We start from the raw sequence: 23,543 nt of genomic DNA, 5'->3' as shown, positions 1-23,543 counted from the left end.
CCGTCGTCCTTGACCTCGGTCAGTCTCATATCGACATCGTCATTAGCAATCTTGGTTAAGAAATTAGTAGTCACCAAAAGACTAGCCGCCAAATAATTAGTAATGTTTGTTCGCCTGGATGTTACTTGTTGATACTGAGTTGATATTTTACCATCAAGGGTCAATATCTTAAACAATATAATCATTAGATTTCCGTTATTTTTGATCGATTTGTAATGTGTTCGAGTTAAAGGGGTTTTATATATCAACTACTTGTAGCACGACTTTTGAAGTTATTTCTCACTCCGATACAAAATGACGAAGTTCATGTAAAAACTTTTCTTCATCACTTTTAAATACCCTTCAAAGACCTTGTAATATGAATAACACAGCATACGTTTACATTCAGACCTCGTCTGATTGTGTTTAGATATGTACAGTGAAACTGTCCTGTAAATGAATAAGTAAGTAAGGTTGCACGCTTCTTTAAGTATTCCATAAATTTCACAAGAAGAGCATACACCTGGTACTAGGGGCGGTGGGGTAGCCTAGTGGTTAAAGCCTTCGCTCGTCACGCCGAAGACCCGGGTTCGGTTCCCCACATGGGCACAATGTGTGAAGCCCATTTTCTGGTGTTCCCCTCCGTGATATTGCTGGAATATTACTAAAAGCGGCGCAAAAAACTGAACTCACTCACTCACTCACTCACTCACAGGCTCAGCGCGTATTGTAACATAACATACAGTGTATTTCGCAGCATTTGAGTTTTGATTTGCATTTTTGCCTTTGTGGTGCATCAACGCACATAAAACAACGTAATTTGTAATTATAAATAAACAAATAAATAAATAAGAAAATGAAAGTCTTTCATATGTAATGGTAAAAAAATGTGTTTATTGTTTATTCGTTCTTTAACTTTATATATACATATAATTATATATATATATATATAGAGAGAGAGAGAGAGAGAGAGAGAGAGAGAGAGATCGGCTGCACCCTCCATCATTCAACTCTTCAGCCACAAAGTTCACTGCACGTTGCTGTACCTCTTACACCGTACACGTGATCCGGGTTAGAATTAATCTACCCAGACTAAGAGGCTTCTAAAACGATCGGGTGGTCAGTCTCGCTGACTTGGTTGACACATGTCATCAATTCTCACTTGTTAAGATCGATGCTCATACTGTATTACCGGATTGTCTGATCCAGATTCGATTATTTACACCGCCGCCATGAAGCTGGAATATTGCTGAGTGCGGCGTAAAACTAACCTCATTCTTATTCCGAGTATCCCGGCCGAAACTTAAAAAGAGCTCTGGCCTGTTCTGCTCTTCTCTGCTCTGCTTTGCTCTGGTGCACTGGGCCTTCATTCTGAATATATAAATATTTGTCCGGATCTAAAAGCGTTTCCTCAATGGAAACATTAGATAATGAAGATATAATACACTCACGATACGACACAGTATCAACTGGACGTTTACATCATCATGATGCCATCAAACATCCATTTTTTATTTTTTTCATTTATTTTTTTCCAATTGTGGCATAAATCATCCAACGCATTAGATAGGCTGTTGTTAGCTGTGCATAGATTACTTCCCGCCAGTTGTCACGATAGAGCTCGTCAATCACGCCATTAAGCATTGCACACATACATCTTTGAAATCTATTTTCGGTTGTCAACGTTATCTCGTGTTTTTCGTTCTCTGATCCTTGTCACGAATGTCTCAAATGAACTTCTTCTTCAGATGAAGCCTCCAGGGCATAAAGAGAGGAACAGTAGGGGTTCCGTAACAATGTCATATCTAAAGACGTCAGAAGATCATATATGTTATTACCCTGCCTGGACTGAAGGGGGTGGAACAACGAGTGGATGGGTGGGAATTTATTAAGCTACGGTAAGGCATCACGCACACTCGTTACTATGTAAGTGTGCAATGAACACCGTTTCATCTCAAGTCATTGCAGAGTGAGACCTTGCACACGCAAACACACGCACACTCAATGACTCTCACGCACACTCACGCGCATACGCACACTCAAGGTATGGTAACCAGCAATATCCTATAAAGGGACCCAAACATACCATAGCACGCCCACCATGTGCTTTGAAAGCTTCCATCTAAAATATAACCTGCTTTTGCCGTAGTTAAGGGGTCAGTTAAGATTTTCACACCCCAGAGGTTTTCATTTGTCTCGGAAAAGTCAAAGGTATTGACCGTGACCTCGCGTGTACATAAAGTGGTTGAAATGAGGTTTAATGTCAAGCTGAAGATTAAAGCTCTGACACAGTTACCTACATGCACCTTGTATGAATGAGTCACTGATTCCTTAAAAATGACATTAAAGGCATAAGTGTACTTGTGATTTTCATGCATGCTTCCTTAACGTCACTGCAATTTCGTGGAGCGGTGAGATAGCCTAGTGGTTAAAGCGTTCGCTCGTCACGCTGAAGGCTCGGGTTCGATCCTCCAAATGGCCTTCAATGTATGAAGCCCATTTCTGGTGTCTCCGGTGTAATATTTCTGGAATATTTTTAAAAGCGGCGTAAACTAAACTCGCTCATTCTTGGCAATTTCGTATGATGCACACATGAATGCAATCCTCAAGTTTTTACATGTTATGATCACGTAACAACATCCCGTTGGTAACACTCTATGAAAGACATCAGCGTCGCAAGCAAAGGGGTACAATTTATGCTTGTCAACTTCTTTCTAATGTTTTCTGACAGACACGAAGAATATGTCACAACCACGGATATAATATGGAATCAACTGGTCCTGAAATCATAATATTTTTCAGAGTTTTCCGCAAAAACTGTAATTCAGTCCAAGAAATTGCTAACGCCATGCGTGCTCAATGCTCTGTGGGTGCTCAACGCAGTTTAAAGAGACCTATCCATCATTCACCGTTGATAGCTGGCGGCTCTGCCCTGACAGTATAATTCAGTATAATTAAACATCTTATCAGCACACACGTACATAACTATATTAATTATTCACAAACTCGTTGAGATCCGGGTGATGATTAGGTTTCAGTAGCTCATGCTTGTCGTAAGAGGCGACTAACAGCGTCAGGTGGTCAGCCTCGATGACTTGTTTGACACATGTCATCGGTTCCCATTTGTGCACATCGATGGTCATGCTATTTATCACTGGATTGTCTGATCCAGACTCGATTATTTACAGCCCGCCTCTGGAACATTGCTGAATAGGGCGTTAAAGACAAAACGTGCAGTGGAAGTCGCGGTGGCTGAGTAGGTTAGGCGGCTCACTTTGTGTGCTGGCGATTAGGTGCCTGACTCTGAGGGTGCGGGTTCGAATACCGCATGGGACTCAACCAAAAAAAGTACTAGAATTTGTACTTTAATTAGGAAGTGAAATCCCAAATATGACATATGCTGAACACGTTTATATTGTTATTAAATACAACAACTTCAGGGGACCTATATGATTATTTCATTTAAAAGTAGCATTTCATACCTCGACAACAATGGGCTATTCCAAAAAGAGTTTCTGTAGTGTGTAAAAAGAAAAATAACGATGAAAATCAATTGCCAGGGAAAAAATAACATCCGCCCATAAATCAGAGTTAATGAAAATCTTTCAACACGGTATCGAAACATAACTCTCCTAGAAACTGTTGCTGAAGGGCTGCAAACACAACGTCTAACTGACGTCTAACTAATTTAACTGGAAACTGAAGATCAGTCTGGGTATTCGTTAACAAGTGGGTTTGCTCCAGGGAATATACTGAAACGTAAACATTCATATTTTCGGACCATGTAAAGCATGTGCTTTCAAACATCCTTCGTTTTCCCTGAAAGCTTCCATCCCAATCGTTGGTTATACGGATACACACTTTTTATTAAAAATAAACAATTATTCGTTGTTTTCATCTTCAGGACGTTTCTGTCTGGATTACTGAGTGTTCGTTTTACACGGATTAGATTAATACCAACCTTGATTAAATTTGAACGTAATCAGACTTGAAACACTTGATATACCAGTGAGTGATCAATGAAATGAATATAATAGCATTTGATGAAAAGAACAAAATATAAATATTTATTTCGATTCACTCAAAGAATTGTTAAAAGCTGTGATTTCTAAAACTCGTATAAGCTTTCTTTCCAAAATACAACACTGGTTAAGACAAGGCTGGGGCGAAGTGCCTCGATATACAGCAATATGCCAGACTTCCTAGATGCCTTGTCATTCTTCCGTTTGTTATTGTGGCCTGAGCCACTTCGGTCACATCCGTCTTGACAGTCTTCATTACGTCAAACGGACATCATACACCACCGGTCAAAAACAACTTCCTCTTTTTAGCTTGGGAAGCAACTTTCTTTTCTGCATTTTTGCAACATTTACATTTTGTCAGTGGACATATGTATGAACGCATGATAGTGTTGTACACTACTAGTCAAAATCAACTTCCCTTTGGTTTGTGACAGAACTTTCCTTCTCTGTTGTGACACGATCGCAAAATCTTTGTGGCAATATCACGACACAATCAACGTATCAACCTTAAAGGTCACATGCAACCAGATTTAAACACAATTATTACTTATTCATCACATATAATTTACACTGTTGATTGGGGAAAACACAAATGAACAAATTATATGAGTACAATAGCGAATCAAAAGTTGCAATATTTCATGCTTGGTTTACTCCCCTCGAAACGAAGCAGCGGGAGACCGAACCCAGTCAGAGCGAGTGACTGTGCTCTCGAGCGAAGTGAGGTCTTTCACTGGCTGGTAGATTTGCTGATAGGCTAAGAGCTGACTGTGTGTATATACAGATGATCTGTTTGATCTGGCATTTTAGAAGACTGGTGGATAATAAGAAAGTAAGATTCTTTACGGATAACAACTCCTTTTATTGTATAAGATGCGGGCGGTGGGGTAGCCTAGTGGATAAAGCGTTCGCTCGTCACGCCGAAGTCCCGGGTTCGATTCCCCACATGGGCACAATGTGTGAAGCCCATTTTCTGGTGTCCCCCGCCGTGATATCGCTGGAATATTACTAAAAGCGGTGTAAAACTAAACTCACTCACTCACTGTATATGATGCGACGTTATATTTATTACCGAATATTTTTACCGCTGTCAAACAAAAGTGACAATGGTATAGAAATTCCTACAGAAACGTCGCACCATATGCAATAAAAGAAGTTGTTATCCATAAAGAATGTACATAGAGATTATGGGTTTCGTAAATTAATGGTCTGTGTATTTGCGTTTGACCCAATCAACAAATACTGTCGTAGTGAGATGGTGAACTACTACGTGACAGCAGAACGTGAAATTAACAATCTGAGTTTGCACCAGTTTCCGTCCGATCTAGTCACCCGAGAAAAATGCATGCAGTTTGTTTTGCAGCCTACATAAAATAATAACATATCATGTGTACAAGTATCACACCTGCCTGTCTGTGTAATTACATAACGTGACAGAGACAGACGTCAGGTGCACGAGCCATAAATCAATGTTCAAACTGCATGTGGTAATGGTTGAAGTTGTGTATTGCACGTTGTCATTAGCAGACAGGCAGGCAGACACATAGGTGTCAATAAAACAGACACTGAGTTTTGTCTGACAGAGACTGCTTGTCACAATCAACATACAGTGGAAGCTGTCTAATTCGGAGTCGACTAGAACCGACTTTTGTGTCCGAATTACGAGGAGTCCGAATTGGACTGGTGAGAGTCTAGAGTTAGCTCCCTTGACCGCGAGATACGCATGCACGGTACTTTTACCATGGTGTAACATGTTTTCGTGTGAATAGCGCAAAAGGTGGTCATGGGCATTATTGCGAATTCAGTAGATTATCAAAACTGTAATTACGTCAATAAATATCACCTCATCTTTTATAAATAATTTATTGTTAGAAAATTGTTGTTGTATATTTTTGTTTCCATGGACATGCTCCACAGACCATTTTCAAGCCGAGCTACTTTCATCCGTGAAATTAAAATTCCTAATGCTACTTTTTCTTGAATTCATGGTTTGCAAATCTGCATCCAAGTATGGGTCCAGTACATTATTGTTACTGTAGACCCAAGATGCTTGTAGTCACAAGACACATCTTTTGTTCTCCAACTTCGACCACAGTCTTGCACGCATCACTTGTGTTTTTACGACTCTCCTTCCCATTTCAAGCCGCTCGAACCTAATCTCTGCGCAGGCGCTATGGGCGCAGCGCAGCACAGTTGTTGGAACCACTTTTAGCCCCAGCCCTGGGGTGAAGTTAGTGAATTGCTTGAACTCTGATTTAGCTAGGATTTCTTCATCACGATATTTTTTCAATTTTTTAAGTTGAATTTGCATTTTCGACAATTTGTTACCTTTCGGTATGGACTTACAGTATTAGAATCTGTTGTTAGAAAGTTGTGTTTTGCGTTGCATATGACCTTTAAATAATGGTGACACTACTTGAGCGTAATGGCGAAATCGGTCATTGTACTGCCATGACACAATGGTAGCATTTCCGGTTTGCAGTCACGGAGAAACTTGTACAAATTCGCAGCATTAATCTTTTATGTGTCAGTAAATGAGTATGCCACATGTGAGAACGTTTTACATACAATCCCGGCGAACTCGTTAGATTATTCCATGATAAACAGAACTGAATATGCACTCCCAGTCGTATGTGAAGCTATCGTATGTGCGCAATGTGGTTTTGTAATACTGGAACCTCTCTATCCACCGCGAGTTCACCTCACCTAGGCGTCAGTTCACTTGGCTCTCACTTTAATGGAAGCTCACTTCAAAATGGTGCCAGGCCACTTCATCAGTGTTTCACAAAGAATTTTCAGATTAAAAATGTTTTATTCATACAAAAAGCGGGATGGCAAGCGTATTCTTTACGACTATCTCGTACAATTATCACAAAACAGCGCATGGCACCAATTCACCCGAGTCTCAGTACATCCTCATATCTCAATCGTGTCCTCGCCTAGGCGACAAAAGATCCTGATGCATCGCTTTCTCATTTGTTGGTTGAAGAGACGTCGGCAGATCGGACAGTGGAATTTGGTCACTTGACCGGAAGTGATTCCAATTCTTGAGACTGAAAATATTACATCCGGTTCGACGTCAACAATTCGAATGCTAAACGTATTATAAAATGTAAACCTTATATTGTATTTCCGTGAAAAACACCGACTTGTTACGCGCCTGACAGACTAACCGTAAAAGGTGTAATTAGTGTTCATACATACCCACCGAACATGACAACACTGTCATGACCGCCATGATGACTAGAGCAACATACACAGAACGCATGGTAGAAGGTCCCCCTTGCCTGCGACGACGACGATTGTGACTCTGATCACAGCAGGATACTCAACACTTCAGATTACACACATCTTGATTCACGAGTGAATCAGTGGACAAATTAGGTAACACGCTGGTTCAGTTTTATGAGCATCTTCTTGTGTGATGCGTCACGTTGACATCAAACGTCTTCCTGTTGTGCAATAGGTGTTTTAGGGGAATTTCCAGCGTTCTCAGAAAGAAGTGAGAGACGTTTTTCACCGAACACCGGTTTTACAAGTTTGAGAGTATAACATGTATCTTGTCATATAAAATGAAACTCTAGCGTTGGAAGACTGGCGATGTTCCTGTGGGTGATAAGCTCATAAAGGACTGTTAACCTGATGATAGTCTGTTTGGTGAAGGTATGATGATAACGGACTGTGTTAAGGAGGGGATAATCTCATGACAGACTGTTTCATGGGAGGGGATAATCTCATGACAGACTGTTTCATGGGAGGGGATAATCTCATGACAGACTGTTTCATGGGAGGGGATAATCTAATGACAGACTGTTTTATGGAAGAGGATAATGTACTGTCGGACTGTTTTATGGGAGGGGATTATCTAATGACAGACTGTTTTATGGGAGGGGATAATCTCATGTCGGACTGTTTTATGGGAGGGGATAATCTCATGACAGACTGTTTCATGGGAGGGGATAATCTAATGACAGACTGTTTTATGGAAGAGGATAATGTACTGTCGGACTGTTTTATGGGACTGGATAATCTAATGACAGACTGTTTTATGGGAGGGGATAATCTCATGTCGGACTGTTTTATGGAAGAGGATAATGTACTGTCGGACTGTTTTATGGGAAGGGATTATCTAATGACAGACTGTTTGGTGGGAGGGGATAATGTACTGACAGACTGTTTTATGGGAGGGGATAATCTAATGACAGACTGTTTTATGGGAGGGGATAATCTAATGACAGACTGTTTTATGGAAGAGGATAATGTACTGTCGGACTGTTTTATGGGAAGGGATTATCTAATGACAGACTGTTTGGTGGGAGGGGATAATGTACTGACAGACTGTTTTATGGGAGGGGATAATCTAATGACAGACTGTTTTATGGGAGGGGATAATCTAATGACAGACTGTTTTATGGAAGAGGATAATGTACTGTCGGACTGTTTTATGGGAAGGGATTATCTAATGACAGACTGTTTGGTGGGAGGGGATAATGTACTGACAGACTGTTTTATGGGAGGGGATAATCTAATGACAGACTGTTTCATGGAAGAGGATAATGTACTGTCGGACTGTTTTATGGGAAGGGATTATCTAATGACAGACTGTTTGGTGGGAGGGGATAATGTACTGACAGACTGTTTTATGGGAGGGGATAATCTAATGACAGACTGTTTTATGGGAGGGGATAATGTACTGACAGACTGTTTTATGGGAGGGGATAATCTAATGACAGACTGTTTTATGGGAGGGGATAATCTAATGACAGACTGTTTTATGGGAGGGGATAATGTACTGACAGACTGTTTTATGGAAGAGGATAATGTACTGACAGACTGTTTTATGGGAGGGGATAATCTCATGACAGACTGTTTTATGGGAGGGGATAATCTAATGACAGACTGTTTTATGGAAGAGGATAATGTACTGTCGGACTGTTTTATGGGAAGGGATTATCTAATGACAGACTGTTTGGTGGGAGGGGATAATGTACTGACAGACTGTTTTATGGGAGGGATAATCTAATGACAGACTGTTTTATGGAAGAGGATAATGTACTGTCGGACTGTTTTATGGGAAGGGATTATCTAATGACAGACTGTTTTATGGGAGGGGATAATCTCATGTCGGACTGTTTTATGGGAGGGGATAATCTCATGACAGACTGTTTCATGGGAGGGGATAATCTCATGTCGGACTGTTTCATGGGAGGGGATAATGTACTGTCGGACTGTTTTATGGGAAGGGATTATCTAATGACAGACTGTTTGGTGGGAGGGGATAATGTACTGACAGACTGTTTTATGGGAGGGATAATCTAATGACAGACTGTTTTATGGAAGAGGATAATGTACTGTCGGACTGTTTTATGGGAAGGGATTATCTAATGACAGACTGTTTTATGGGAGGGGATAATGTACTGTCGGACTGTTTTATGGAAGAGGATAATGTACTGTCGGACTGTTTTATGGGAAGGGATTATCTAATGACAGACTGTTTTATGGGAGGGGATAATCTCATGTCGGACTGTTTTATGGGAGGGGATAATCTCATGACAGACTGTTTCATGGGAGGGGATAATCTAATGACGGACTGTTTCATGGGAGGGGATAATGTACTGTCGGACTGTTTTATGGGAAGGGATTATCTAATGACAGACTGTTTGGTGGGAGGGGATAATGTACTGACAGACTGTTTTATGGGAGGGATAATCTCATGACAGACTGTTTCATGGGAGGGGATAATCTCATGACAGACTGTTTCATGGGAGGGGATAATCTAATGACAGACTGTTTTATGGGAGGGGATAATCTCATGTCGGACTGTTTTATGGGAGGGGATAATCTCATGACAGACTGTTTCATGGGAGGGGATAATCTAATGACAGACTGTTTTATGGAAGAGGATAATGTACTGTCGGACTGTTTTATGGGAAGGGATTATCTAATGACAGACTGTTTTATGGGAGGGGATAATCTCATGTCGGACTGTTTTATGGAAGAGGATAATGTACTGTCGGACTGTTTTATGGGAGGGGATAATCTAATGACAGACTGTTTTATGGAAGAGGATAATGTACTGTCGGACTGTTTTATGGGAAGGGATTATCTAATGACAGACTGTTTGGTGGGAGGGGATAATGTACTGACAGACTGTTTTATGGGAGGGGATAATCTAATGACAGACTGTTTCATGGGAGGGGATAATCTAATGACAGACTGTTTCATGGGAGGGGATAATGTACTGTCGGACTGTTTTATGGGAAGGGATTATCTAATGACAGACTGTTTTATGGGAGGGGATAATCTCATGTCGGACTGTTTTATGGGAGGGGATAATCTCATGACAGACTGTTTTATGGGAGGGGATAATCTAATGACAGACTGTTTTATGGAAGAGGATAATGTACTGTCGGACTGTTTTATGGGAAGGGATTATCTAATGACAGACTGTTTTATGGGAGGGGATAATCTCATGTCGGACTGTTTTATGGAAGAGGATAATGTACTGTCGGACTGTTTTATGGGAAGGGATTATCTAATGACAGACTGTTTGGTGGGAGGGGATAATGTACTGACAGACTGTTTTATGGGAGGGGATAATCTCATGACAGACTGTTTCATGGGAGGGGATAATCTAATGACAGACTGTTTTATGGAAGAGGATAATGTACTGTCGGACTGTTTTATGGGACTGGATAATCTAATGACAGACTGTTTTATGGGAGGGGATAATCTCATGTCGGACTGTTTTATGGGAGGGGATAATCTAATGCCAGACTGTTTGGTGGGAGGGGATAATCTAATGACAGACTGTTTGGTGGGAAGGGATTATCTCATGACAGACTGTTTGGTGATAGGGGATAATCTAATGACGGACTTTTTTTATAGGAAGGGATTATCTAATGACAGACTGTTTGGTGGGAGGGGATAATCTGATTACAGACTTTCTGATGGGAGGGGATGATCTAATGACGGACTGTTTGGTGGGAGGGGATCATGTACTGACGGACTGTTTTATGGGAGCGGATAATCTGATTACAGACTTTCTGATGGAAGGGGATGATCTAATGACGGACTGTTTGATGGGAGGCGATAATCCCATGACGGACTGTTTGGTGGTATGGGATGATCTCACGACAGACAGATAGGCAAGTGGTTAAAGCTTTCGCTTGTCAGTGCGAAAGCCCGGATTCCCTTGTCCAGTCATTCTCTTCCCACAGAGGTTACTCCTCTTCCTACGTAACCTCTGTTCTAATACGGCCATATTTCCCGGTCATCGAGAAATCCCTTGCGGCAAAAAATCGCAACAGGAATTGTCTCCCTTGTAACTATCCAATCAGAACACGCGTTAAGTAGACTTAGGTCCAATATGGCGGCCCCCATGGAGTTGGTGCGCAAAGTACGAAGGAAAGATTCGGTATTTCATGTTTAACTGAAAATCAGAAACTGGCAATAGAGAGTGCAGGGCTCAATGGCCAGGATATGTTTGTAGAAACAAAAACTGGTCGTGGCAAGTTTTCCCGCTGCATTCGGAAATTACCGACATTGTGCGAATTATCACTCTTGAAACAACGTCTCTGATTCGACAACTAAATCTGAATACCTCCAATCGCGAGTCTTGAACACTCGCACCATGAAACTGTCGTATTAGAACAGAGGTTACGTAGGAAGATATGACAGGGGTAACCTCTATGGGAAGAGAATGTTGTCCAGTGTGTGAAGCCCATTTCTGTGTCCCTGACGTGATATGAGAATATCGCTAATAGTGGAGTACCTTCTCTCCTCCTCCCACAGCAGACACAAGCAGTAAGAATATGATAATAAAACAAAGTTTTGCATCTATCATTTTTATATTATTAATCTGTATAGGTATCTGAGCAAAGTGGTGCATGCTATAAAGAATTCATAACCACAAAAATTGGGGTTCTGGCTGGTGCTCTTTACACATTCGGGACCCTGACTGTTGACCTGCCTGACGATCCTGACAGAATCGGGATTCTTGGGATACGTAGAGGACCCGTGAAGGTTCAGGCTAGAATTCAGTAACCTATGTTTGTCGTAAGAGGCGACTAACGGGATCTGATGGTCAGGCTCACTGACTTGTTTGACACATGTTATCGTATCCCCGAAGGACCATGCTCACGTTGCGAATCACTGGATTGTCTGGTCCGCCATGTAGCTGGAATATTACTGAGTGTACGTTATGCACCAAACCAAACCAGACTTACGCACGCTCAGAGCTGTTACTGACGAGCACACCTAGGCGCAACACCGATATTTAGTTACCTTCAGGGCGACACTTCCACAAAACCACCTTACATGAATGCACGGCTGTACAACGCTTCTTTCAATCCATATCTCAGTTGTTCCTTTTCATGCAGATGACGTTTGATTGAAAAACAAATTTGTTCCAGTATAAAGAGACTCCAATATTCAAAAGCTATCTTAAAAGACGTGTCCACAGACATCTTGTTTATTGTGGTGGAGCAACAGTTAATCGTGGTCACTGTTTATTATCTTCTCTTGCGAAAAAAATACAATATGAATGTATTATACATAGATAATATATTGAACGTAATATTTTATTTCCATTCTCTAGTTACAAAATTCTTACGCGCACGCACACACACATACTCGTATACGCACGCCAGCTTGAGCGCTGAGAGTTATATTATCGGTTAGTACACAACAGGGCATGAAACATGCAATTTCACACAACATAATTAGATATGTGGAATAATGAATCTTTCTTTCTTCATCCGGACAATGGATCAGAAACGAGGTCCCATGTATACACAGATATGTTCAGTATGTATTTTCTGCCGTAGTAGCGTTGACCCCCAACTCGCAACACCCTGATGTAATGCCTCTCAAGCTAGTTGGAATCCGAAGCACGGCGCATGCGCACGTTGGTACACAATCGCAGCTTGCAGTTTACCAAACTCTGCATTTCTTGGTGGGGTTCATGTTGGATCCTAGCTTACAGTTAAACGCCTCGGCAAATTCCGGCAGATTCTGCAGTGGAGACACCGCTCTGAGGCAAAAAACATTCATGAATCAGAAAAATCATTTTGTAGTTTTATACATGTATATTGGGGTAATCAGTCCCACCATTGTTTTTACCAATACGTTAACGCCATACATAACGGTGGTTGCACTAGATAGCTTTGTGAAAGTAGACCCTTTGCTTCGTTTCTCTATGGAATCTTAGCTATGCTGGTGTTTTAAATGTTCATTTTTTTAAACTCTGATTGCTTTAAATTAAAAATCGAACTTAAAGTCAGAATTAAACATAGAGCTGAGTCAATAAAGCGCTCATAAAATCTCCATTTGCTGTCGTGGCGTCACCAAGAGGGGCAGGTTAGTAAGGTTGACTTACCTGAGTCTGTTTGGGCTGTGGTAGTCGATATAGATAAGCCGTATCGCTCTCTGCCTTCTGATTTTAGTGCACCAGACCTGGGAACACAGAACGCCGGCTTTACGTCACAGCATCAGAAACCAGTCTCAGCTTTGAGACCTCAAAATACAAAGTGTGTCTAGTTCATTTAGAAACGCCTTGCCATAATCTCATCAAAGTTCGATATACAGACTCGGGGCAAATAATCAGCTCTTTTCCTCACCTGGTAGGCTGTCATGAGTTGCTCATTGAGTCACACCGCTTTTAGCAATATTCGAGCAATATCGCGCCGGGGGATACCGGAAATGGGTTTTACACGTTCTACCCATGTGTGGAATCGAACCCGGGTCTTCGACGTGAGGAGCGAACGCCTTAACCACTGGGCTACCCCTAGTTCCCACACACATACTAGTATTGCCGGTGTGTTGTAAGCGTGTATGCTCTGGCTCACATGAGCAAGGATACCCTAGTTTGGTATAAATTGGTCTCAGCCAGTCAGAAGCTTCCATTCATGTGTGAGGTAAATATCTGCAGTGCCTACCTGGGCCCAAGACAGGAAGAACAGTTGGTTGTGGTTCAAGCTCACTCCCGGCAGAAGCGGTTCCTCAGCTCCTCGCTCAGCGACCCACTTTCGGTACGCCTGGAATACAACCAGATTGTCTATACGTGCAGTTGGAGAGCTGGTGAAGGAAACTATGCTTGACAAGAGTTAGCAACATTCCAAACATATCAAGACAGGGTCAGAATTTTCGAATCTTGACCAAACGAACCAGTTGTTAAAGATTCAAACAAAAAAAACCAAACCCCGGATCGCCCCCGCGGACCAGTGGGCAGAGAGTCTGCCTGGATGATAAATGGTTGATCTCACAAACCTAACCTACCCTCCACATTACATCCCAACCTCCAGCATATTATGTGAATATATATCATTAATAAAATAGGGGATATTGGATTTACAACTTCGATAAAAGGCAAATAATGAAGCCACGGAGGAAACAGATGATGAGAAAAAAGGGAAAGTGCGACAATTTATTCCATGCCTTTGGAAATGTTTCATCTGTACTGATATATACATATATCTCCTGTATTTGTCTATTTATACAATGGTAATAAACATTCGAACAGAAGACATCTTTTCAGTGCTGTCGCAGAGTACACGTGGTAATCGTGACTGAACGCTATGTCACTATTTGACCTTGAGACGGCGGAAATCAGCTGCGTGACTTCGTTTTGAACGTTATATTTTCTGTTTTAAGTATGGCATATGATGTGAAGCCCATTTTTTTTAATTTCCCGGGCCGTCAAATAATTCGTGTGAGTGAGTATGGCTTTATGCCGCCTCTAGCAATGTCACGGAGGAGGGCACCGGAAATGGGCATCACACATTGTATGTGGGGATCGAACCCAGGTCTACGGCGTGACAAGTCAATGGTTTCACAACTAGGCTACCCTACCAACCGTTAATGAAATGTAATCGCAGACAGACCCGCTTAAAGCGTTCGCAGGGTTCGATATATATATATATGGTATCCTCGCAAAGTGGAGTATCCCAATCTTTTTTTGAGTGGTATATGTACAGACTTTACCGATGTTTAAAAAGATGTACTTACATTGAAGCTCTGTTTTACTCCGCCACTGTCGGCGATGTCTTCGCCTATGGTTAATAACCCGTTGACCTGAAAGTACACATAGATGAGGTTGTCATAGCAACAGACATGGTGGCCTCGAGGAATAGAGCCTAGAGCGAGGAATGTCGGAGGTTCGATTGTCACACCTGATATTAGTCACACCTGATTACGTTATTTGTTGATACCCTGCCTGGAGCTAGTACAAGTGAGTGATTTTACTTATCATTAGCAATATCCCGGTGTGAGGCACCGGAAATGGGCTTCGCCCTTTGTACCCCTGTATGGAATCGACCCCAGGTTTCAGCCTGACGTGCGAACGCAATAACCACTAGACAACCCTCTGCCCGCCTGGTGCTAGAAACTTAGAGGACAGATAGGTGAACACGAGATCAAATCAGTCAATCAGTCAATCGACGTACGTTTAGACCGGCTTCGGGGCTGACGAAGCTTGACGTCTGGTTCACGAAGCATTTTGTGGCATTCTGGAAACGGTTTATCACTTCCTGGTCCCACCACTGTCGCAGGTTTCCGTCCTTGTCCCTCTGTCGGCCTGAGATTGAAGAGGAATAACAAAATGTAATGGGCATAGTTACCTCCCCTGGCATGTCACATAGTTACCTCCCCTGACATACCATGTAGTTACCTCCCCTGACATATCACGTAGGTGCGTCAACCAAGAACCGGCCCAGACTGGTTATGATGTGAACTGCAAGCGCTACGTTTCTTCCCATTACTGGGTTTTTCTTCAGTAAATGGTCGCAGGTCGCATGTTAATTCCATGCTGAATTCTTGACTGGGATCCTGTTTACCTCAGGAGGCCTCAAATGGTCCACGCATTAAAATATTCGTCAGTATCGAATGAAATGAAGATGAAAATGCATGTCCGATATCTAAGGACGTACGGAGGAAAACATTTATGTTACTAACTTTCTATGGTCTAATAATCCATCCTCAGTACTTTTCGTTACACTCCACCACTGAGTCTAACAAAACATTATGGAAGGTCGCGTCAGGTAACCTTTGAGATTGACCAATTAGAACACAGCTTACTAAATCGTGAAAGTGCACATTCGCACATACCTTATGACCTTTTTATCTCGAAAAGGTTCGTATCCGAACGATTCCGAATGCTATTTAGCGTACGATCGCTTCCGGGTGATGCACACGGCGTACGTGCAGCCATGACAACGTTGAGTAAACAGTCGCTGAAAATCGCTGTGTTTGGCAGTATTCAAACATGTCATCTTGCGAAAATATTAGCTAACGGTAACCACGTCCACAGAAAATCCAAAGCGTATATGCTGCAGGTAAAAAAAACTCTGTGTGTTACATGCTGATTTTTGTTTCTGGAGAGATCTGTGTCGGTGACCTGAATATTTTGAAAGTCCCTCCGATCCCTAAATAGTAGCCGTTGTCTGATTGGTTAAATCTATTTAACCGTCTCGCGTTTGATTGGACGGTCATTGGTCGCTCAAAGGTTACCTGACGCGACCTTCTACTAGGTTTTGTAAGACTCAGTGGTGGAGTGTAACGAAATACACTGAGACTAAGTTTACTTAGACTGATCCATAACTGACAACACATCATATACAAATTCCATTTTAAGACACAGCTTACCGTAGTTGTCGAATCCATGGGTAATTTCATGTCCAATGACGCTACCCACTCCCCCAAAGTTGATTGAACTGAAACACACGAAGTTAGAGATTAAGCATTCTCAGTTACAGTCCAGGATATGTCAGAAGAACCCACTGCTTTTTAACATACTGCTTACATAAAGATGCAATCTCATTAAATTCAAGTGATTTACGAAGCCCGTTGCGTGTATATCTGCTAACCCTACATAGTATGATTAAATGAGTGAGTTAGCAATTTAGCAATTTAGCAGCTATTTCACGACGTAAGACACCAGCAATGGGGAATCGAACCCGCACGTTTAGCGTGACAAGAGAATGGGCTTACCATATGGCTACCCCAGCTAAAACATGATCATGACAAATTACGACTGCGTTTGTCCTCTAGCCGGCTATACAATTTATTTCGTTTACCACCACGCACAGGCAAACTGTAGCGCAAATGGGTTGCGCATCTTAGAGAAAATTACCAGTCCTCCAACATGCGAGCGAAGCGAGCAAAGGTTGGCAACATAGTTTCCTCGCTTAGGTTCGAAAAATATTTTTCATGTCGAAATAAAATATCGCCACCATCAAAAGTATACACCCATTTCTTCGCTGGGCTGTACTCTCACATTTCCAACCCCACGTTGAACAATTACTCACGTGAAATATTTTTTATTCAACATTTTAAGCGCAACTCGTAAATCAGACCGTTCTTCCAGTTCAACGGAGTGAAGGAACAGATGGTATTATTCTACATTGAACACTTACAGTTACCTCCCCAGCTTTATTCACACATTACGCCAGTAGTGTTTTTATGTAGAATAAATGTTACGAAAATTCTACCAATAGCGACGACAGATAAGACAAATAAACTCCAACAGGTTCATGATAAAATTAGGTAGTATGGTATGCTTTTCAAATATCCGCTTATTCTTGTTACGTCACTCCGTCCAACCGGAAGCTGGCAGGGGTAATGGAGGCGAAGAACGATCTGAATACAGCGAGCGGCACTTTAAATGTTAAATAAAACATATTTCACGTGAGTAATTAGTAAACATGGGGGTAACCCCATTTGCGCTACAGTTTGCCTGTGCACCACGGTACGGACGCACAGTTTGATATAACGAAAGAAAATCCCAGAAGGATTCTTAGTGCAAATACCCACTCGATGGTACTCCCATATGGGTGTAAATGACTTGATGCCCAGAAAAGGTAAGGTCTAAAAATAACATGACAACATAGCCACGCGGTATTATTGTTTACATTCGGAACTGCCCTTTTAGCTCGTTTCCGATGTAAAGCAAGCACATGTGCTGAATGCTTCTTTCACTCGTCCCAAGAATTACAGGTGACCTCCGTGGTATTCCCTAGTATTGTATCGCAGAAAAATTCTGATTTTTACTATATGGATGACGAACACAATCTCCAAAGCATTTTGTTAAATGGGACCGAAATCCAGTGTGATACAATGGCATTCTCAAAAAATCGTTCCTACAAGAACGAAGATCGTTACATAAGCATGAGAAGTGCACTGGCTATTTTTAAGACAAAGACAAAATTCACACTGATTGTCCTACTTACCTGGGTTGGCTTTCGCTGTAGAATGGCGGCTGAAGAATACCGGCAGGAAATACTAAAATTGAAGCAAACATGATAACCATTATAGATTCCATAATTTCATAACGTAATGAAATGTTATCAAATGATTAATGTTTGCTTCACGTTTCAGTGGTACAAACAGGCAGCTTCTGCATCAGCAGGGCGATGGCGTACATGGTGGTTAAAACGTTCGTTAAAACGTCACGGCAAAAACCTGGGTCTGATTCATGTGTAAAGGCCTTGTCTGGTGTCCCCCCGCCGTGATTTTGATGGAACATCGCTAAAAACGGCGTAAAACTAAACTCACTCATTTACTTGCATCAACATCGGTAAACCGCCTGGCTTCTGGGAGTGGTCATGCAGCGCCAGCAAGAGATATTTTACGCCCGTTTACTACGGTTTGTTGAGGGTTTCATGTTTCATTTTGACAGTTATGGGATATTATGAGATATGAGACTCTTGGACTTGTTTTGTACTGTACTGTGTCCACTAACCAATTTCATTCCATGAGGGGTTATAGAAGGCATTGATCACAGCAGGTTGCACCAGCCATCTGTAAACAAACAACTGTAGTCTACAAACATAGACGGATAAACACAGAAGGTAATAGAAAGCAACAAACATGGGTGAATGAATATAGACAACATCGTGGACAATAAACCTACGTTAGTAGTTTAGCATAGGGGTTGCTATTGCTATATATCACACACCTAGATCATTGTTAAATGAATATCCACAAATATCGGACAAGTAGATCTGAGCACAAAATACGAAAAAATATATTTAAAAAACCAACACATTTCACATTAGTGGTGACTGATCACATAATTTTAACAGCAAGACAAAACACCGTTGTGAACATACTAAGAGAGCAGCCCATGAATACAGACCAAACTGTTTTTAGAATTTGTTACAGCATTTCATCGCAAATGTTCATTTGGGATATTATCGATTACAGAATTTTCTTATTGATGATCAGGAGGTTAAATAAAACCCGTGAAGATCCAGGTCACAATTGATCTTCAGCAACCCATGCTTGTCGTAAGAGGCGACTAACGGGATCGGATGGTCGTTGCCGTGGTAAACACATGTCATCGTATCACAAATGCGTAGATCGATGCTCATGCTGTTGTTCACTGAGGTCCAGACTCGATTATTTACAGAGCGCCGCTATATAACTGGAATAATGCTGAGTGCGGCATAAAAGTAAACTCACTCGTCCACTCACTTTCATAGGGCAATAATTAATCTGTCAAGTCATGCCAGTTTAACTAAAGCAGTTTGAAATCATCGACACTGTCACTTCAGCACTGTCGCACACTGCCCTAAATAATCAACATTGTTTCAAATGTCATCGTCTCGAGAACTACTGATGTCAGAAACATCACAACCACAGTCACTTAAATACCCGTGCCAGTCAACATTGACTAAGTGTGGAAGCTGTCATAACCGGCATCTGTCCAATCCGGCAAGTTGACGACACTAGCATAAAATCTCAGTCCAGTCTGCTGCTTGTACATTTATCGTCAGCTCTACATTTCGGCACGTTGACTAAACCGGATTAATTCTTCAGTCCCAATGAGTGCCGATTTAGACAGCTTCCACTGTACTCTGTTTTATAACGTCTTTCTGGCATAATACATCGGATACCAACAGCTGCGTATGTAACATAGCACCAGTTTTCTCACTTACTGGGATCTGTCTACTTCCTGTCGGAGTTTACGCAGATTTCTTCTTGAAGCCTGTTGTAGCTCTAGTTGGACGTTCTCAAAATACAGACTTGAGTTGAACACATACTGAAAAATCAATTTTACGGTATTTAAAGATTCTGTCTGATTAATCAGTTTGTAAATATACCAACCAATCATCTGTTTTGATGTAACGTGCCTTGGTGTTATCAGTTTATCTTTCAGTTGATAAAATCACGTAACTATTTATCCCTGTCAACAAAATAACGAGCGCAATCATCAAAATACTCAGATATATCACACCACAACTATTGAAGCGAATAATAAAATTACACGCATCAACAATTAAAAACAAAACAATTACATCACTGAAACTGTCAGTGTCTTTAGGTGCACCATTGCCCAAAACAATAAACATTGTAAAGACTTTCTTAGTCTCAATAAACACCAATGCCCCCAAACAATCGACAGTGTTAAATTATCCCGGTGTTAATCATCACCATTGCCCAAAACAATAAACATTGTAAAGACTTTCTTAGTCTCAATAAACACCATTGCCCCCAAACAATCGACAGCGTTAAATTATCACGACGTTAGTCATCACCATTGCCCCAAAGACCTATTACAATTTCAAAGATCGCCACTATCAGAGACTGAAACACTTCGAGAATTAGTAACAATAGCCGTAACTACCTTGTCAACGTTAATACCACCTAGAATGCAGTAGTCACCACATGACCGAAATGCTGGGAGGTTCCATTTTCACTCACTCACTCACTCACTCACTCACTCACTCACTCACTCACTCACTCACTCACTCACTCACTCACTCACTCACTCACTCACTCACTCACTCACTCACTCACTCACTCACTCACTCACTCACTCACTCACTCACTCACTCATACGGGATCGCGTGGTCAGGCTTGCTGACTTGGTTGGCACATGTCATCGTGTCCGAAATGCGCAGATCGATTATTATATACAGATATAATTGGATTATTGCTGAGTTCGGTGTTAAACAAAAAACAGATGAGCACTCACTCATCTCACTGAAAGTAGCATCGTTATCAAAACCGAAAAGTCGTAACAACAACCCCCCAAATATCCTAAAACATCTCAGCTTAAAAAATGTTTACCTGCATCAGAAAACCTACAAACAACGAACACCTATCACAACGCCAGTTCCAGAAACCCATCGCCATCGAAGTACACACACTGTCAGTGCAAGCGTGGATGTCTACAGTTACGTACGTGTCTATATTGGTCATCAAGGTAGCTGTTGTTCTTCAAGGCTTGCGGATAACCAATCTTCTCAGTCATCACCTCCGCCTTAAATATTAAATATTAAATATTAAAACAAAATCTGCAACATCAACTTACATTATCATTGTATTTAGACACATATTTTTACTTTCGTATTCCTCTGTTCTAATCAACATTCGTTTATGCGCTATTTTGGTTTTTGATCATCCTTATTTTGGGGGGCTTTTGGGGGGCTTTTGTAGCCTATATTGGTTATAATTCAGATTATTTTATGCGTGGTGGGGGCTGAGGAAAGGATTTTGTAAAGATAAATTGGATAATTCAACATGGCACAACAGCAAATACCCAGTGCTTGTTTACCTTTTAATGCCAGATTCAAAAACGTACGTTCCATTTTTTATGGATACACAACTGATAAACCGCTGCTTTCTCTTCTGTGGACCTTGGCCTGCTTTCTCTTCTGTGGGCCTTGGCCTGCTTTCTCTTCTGTGGACCTTGGCCTGCTTTCTCTTCTGTGGACCTTGGCCTGCTTTCTCTTCTGTGGACCTTGGCCTGCTTTCTCTTCTGTGGACCTTGGCCTGCTTTCTCTTCTGTGGACCTTGGCCTGCTTTCTCGAAGCAATCTTTACTAAGGTTAACCTTAACTCTCTTTCTTTAACCTTGCACTAAGGTTACCTTAGTGACTTGCTATCCTTAGTGTTTTGTGACGCGAGACCCTTGTCTCAAACTCACTCATTCACTCACTCACTCTAAACCCACCCACTCACTCACCTTTTCCCTCGCGACAGCTCTGGTGGCGTCATCAAGCCAGGTAGCCTCTTCCATGAGGTTATTAAAGGAAGACCTCAAGTAGGAGATCATATTTAACATCTGTGATTGGATAAAATAGACGGCATCGCATTAACAGAGATAATGATCTGAGTATTTTCGTAAGGATATCATGCGTACCTCCTCGAATCAAAACTCTGCAGAAGATGTTACGCTTTCAGGTTTCAGATACAGTTGGCGAGGAAGGATATTTTCACTATCCTATCTAAACAACATGAGAAACCCTCTCTGATGCCTTCTGACATCATTGTGAAAATTGATTTTTGTGTTACATAAGGTATAAGTTGTTTTTCAGAAATCTGGTTCGATTCCCTAGATAGGTACACAATTTTGAGAAGGATGGAATGTTGTCGACAGTAAAACCTCATGCACTCACTTCCAGTAGATGGTCGGGGTGGTGGGTAGCCTAGTGGTTAGAGCGTTCGCTCTTTAAGCCAAAGATTCGATTCCCAACAAGGGTACAATGTGAAGTCCATTTCTGGTGTCCCCCGCCTTAATATCGCTGAAATTCACACACTCACTCAATTCCGGTGCTCCCGCTGTGATACTGCAGAAACATTGCTAAAAGCGGCGTAAAACTAAGCTCACTCATACAGCAGATGATCACACTTACTTTGGATTTCGCTGATTCCTTAAAGTGGACGTCAACGTAGAGACGACCTACAGCCAGCATCATGACGCTGTTGACGTATGTGCTGCACACCTTCCAACGCGGAGGTTCTACTGAAGTTCCATATAACGCCTGAGAATGAAATGGTTTCAATTTGCGGCATATAGAATTTTAAACTATTGAAAGAAGAGACGAGAGGCAAGGACACTTCAGTACCCTTCATCATTCAACCGGGATCAGTCGCCGTTTTGCAACGCTATCGTAACTTTACGACTCCCACACCTCAAAATAGACTTACGACAGTCGTAGCACTACGAAGGCGTTTTGAAACGGAGCCCCGACCCGTAAACATACAGGGCATAGGTTTTCGAAGCTCTCTTAGCGCTAAGATATAGTCGTAAGTACCATCCAGTAACATTAACTTACGACTAAGAGGGTTTCGAAAATTCATGCTCAGGGCCCCGTTCCTCAAGACGGTCGTGGCGATTCCACAGTCGATGGTCTATGTTTAAGCATGGGAACTTCGACTGCCGTTGCACTAAAAGCTTTGTGGAAGGGCCCCTGACCCGTAAAGATACCAGTAACTGTTGAACGTTAAGAGTTCGTCATTTAATCACAAATGCGGTTCTGTTTGCTGATCTATACACATTCGGGGCCTGACTGTTGGCCTACACATAGTCAGGTCCCTGACTGATGATCCCCACACAATGTGGCGATTTATGTAGGACCCTCGACGATTCGGGTTAGAATTGATCTTCAGTAACCCATGCATGTTGTAGGAAGCGGCTAACGGTATCGGGTGGTCAGGCTCGCTGACTTAGTGACATGTTATCGTATTCCAGTTGCGTAGATCACTGGATTGTCTGGTCCACACTCGACTATCTACAGACCGAGAATATACTATCTAT

At 41.8% G+C, this 23,543-nt stretch overlaps 1 protein-coding gene and 1 long non-coding RNA gene across 2 annotated transcripts in view; both read right to left on the bottom strand.

The window, feature by feature from the left end:
- Positions 1–6,793: 6,793 nt before the first annotated feature.
- On the bottom strand, positions 6,794–7,343 carry LOC137268923 (uncharacterized). Its single transcript, XR_010955053.1, has 2 exons — positions 7,206–7,343; positions 6,794–7,054 (listed from the first exon to the last, which is right to left on the bottom strand). It is a non-coding gene; the product is annotated as an uncharacterized lncRNA (long non-coding RNA).
- Positions 7,344–12,569: 5,226 nt separating this feature from the next.
- The window catches only part of LOC137268871 (neprilysin-like), a 38,386-nt gene continuing 27,412 nt past the window's right edge, over positions 12,570–23,543 (bottom strand). The window contains exons 12-23 of the mRNA XM_067803454.1: positions 22,639–22,767; positions 21,969–22,067; positions 21,187–21,264; positions 19,937–20,040; positions 18,739–18,797; positions 18,227–18,278; positions 16,644–16,711; positions 15,446–15,576; positions 15,009–15,074; positions 13,940–14,038; positions 13,381–13,457; positions 12,570–13,035 (exon numbers count right to left, since the gene is read on the bottom strand). Coding sequence (XP_067659555.1) covers positions 12,936–13,035; positions 13,381–13,457; positions 13,940–14,038; positions 15,009–15,074; positions 15,446–15,576; positions 16,644–16,711; positions 18,227–18,278; positions 18,739–18,797; positions 19,937–20,040; positions 21,187–21,264; positions 21,969–22,067; positions 22,639–22,767 — 1,062 coding nt within the window. The 3' untranslated portion in view covers positions 12,570–12,935. The remainder of the gene's footprint in view (positions 13,036–13,380; positions 13,458–13,939; positions 14,039–15,008; positions 15,075–15,445; positions 15,577–16,643; positions 16,712–18,226; positions 18,279–18,738; positions 18,798–19,936; positions 20,041–21,186; positions 21,265–21,968; positions 22,068–22,638; positions 22,768–23,543) is intronic.

This window comes from Haliotis asinina, chromosome 16 (assembly GCF_037392515.1).
Source record: "Haliotis asinina isolate JCU_RB_2024 chromosome 16, JCU_Hal_asi_v2, whole genome shotgun sequence".
In the NCBI taxonomy this organism is placed as follows: Eukaryota; Metazoa; Mollusca; class Gastropoda; order Lepetellida; family Haliotidae; genus Haliotis; species Haliotis asinina.
The sequence above is the reverse complement of the archived record's forward strand: the minus strand, read 5'-3'. Positions and strand labels throughout refer to the sequence as shown.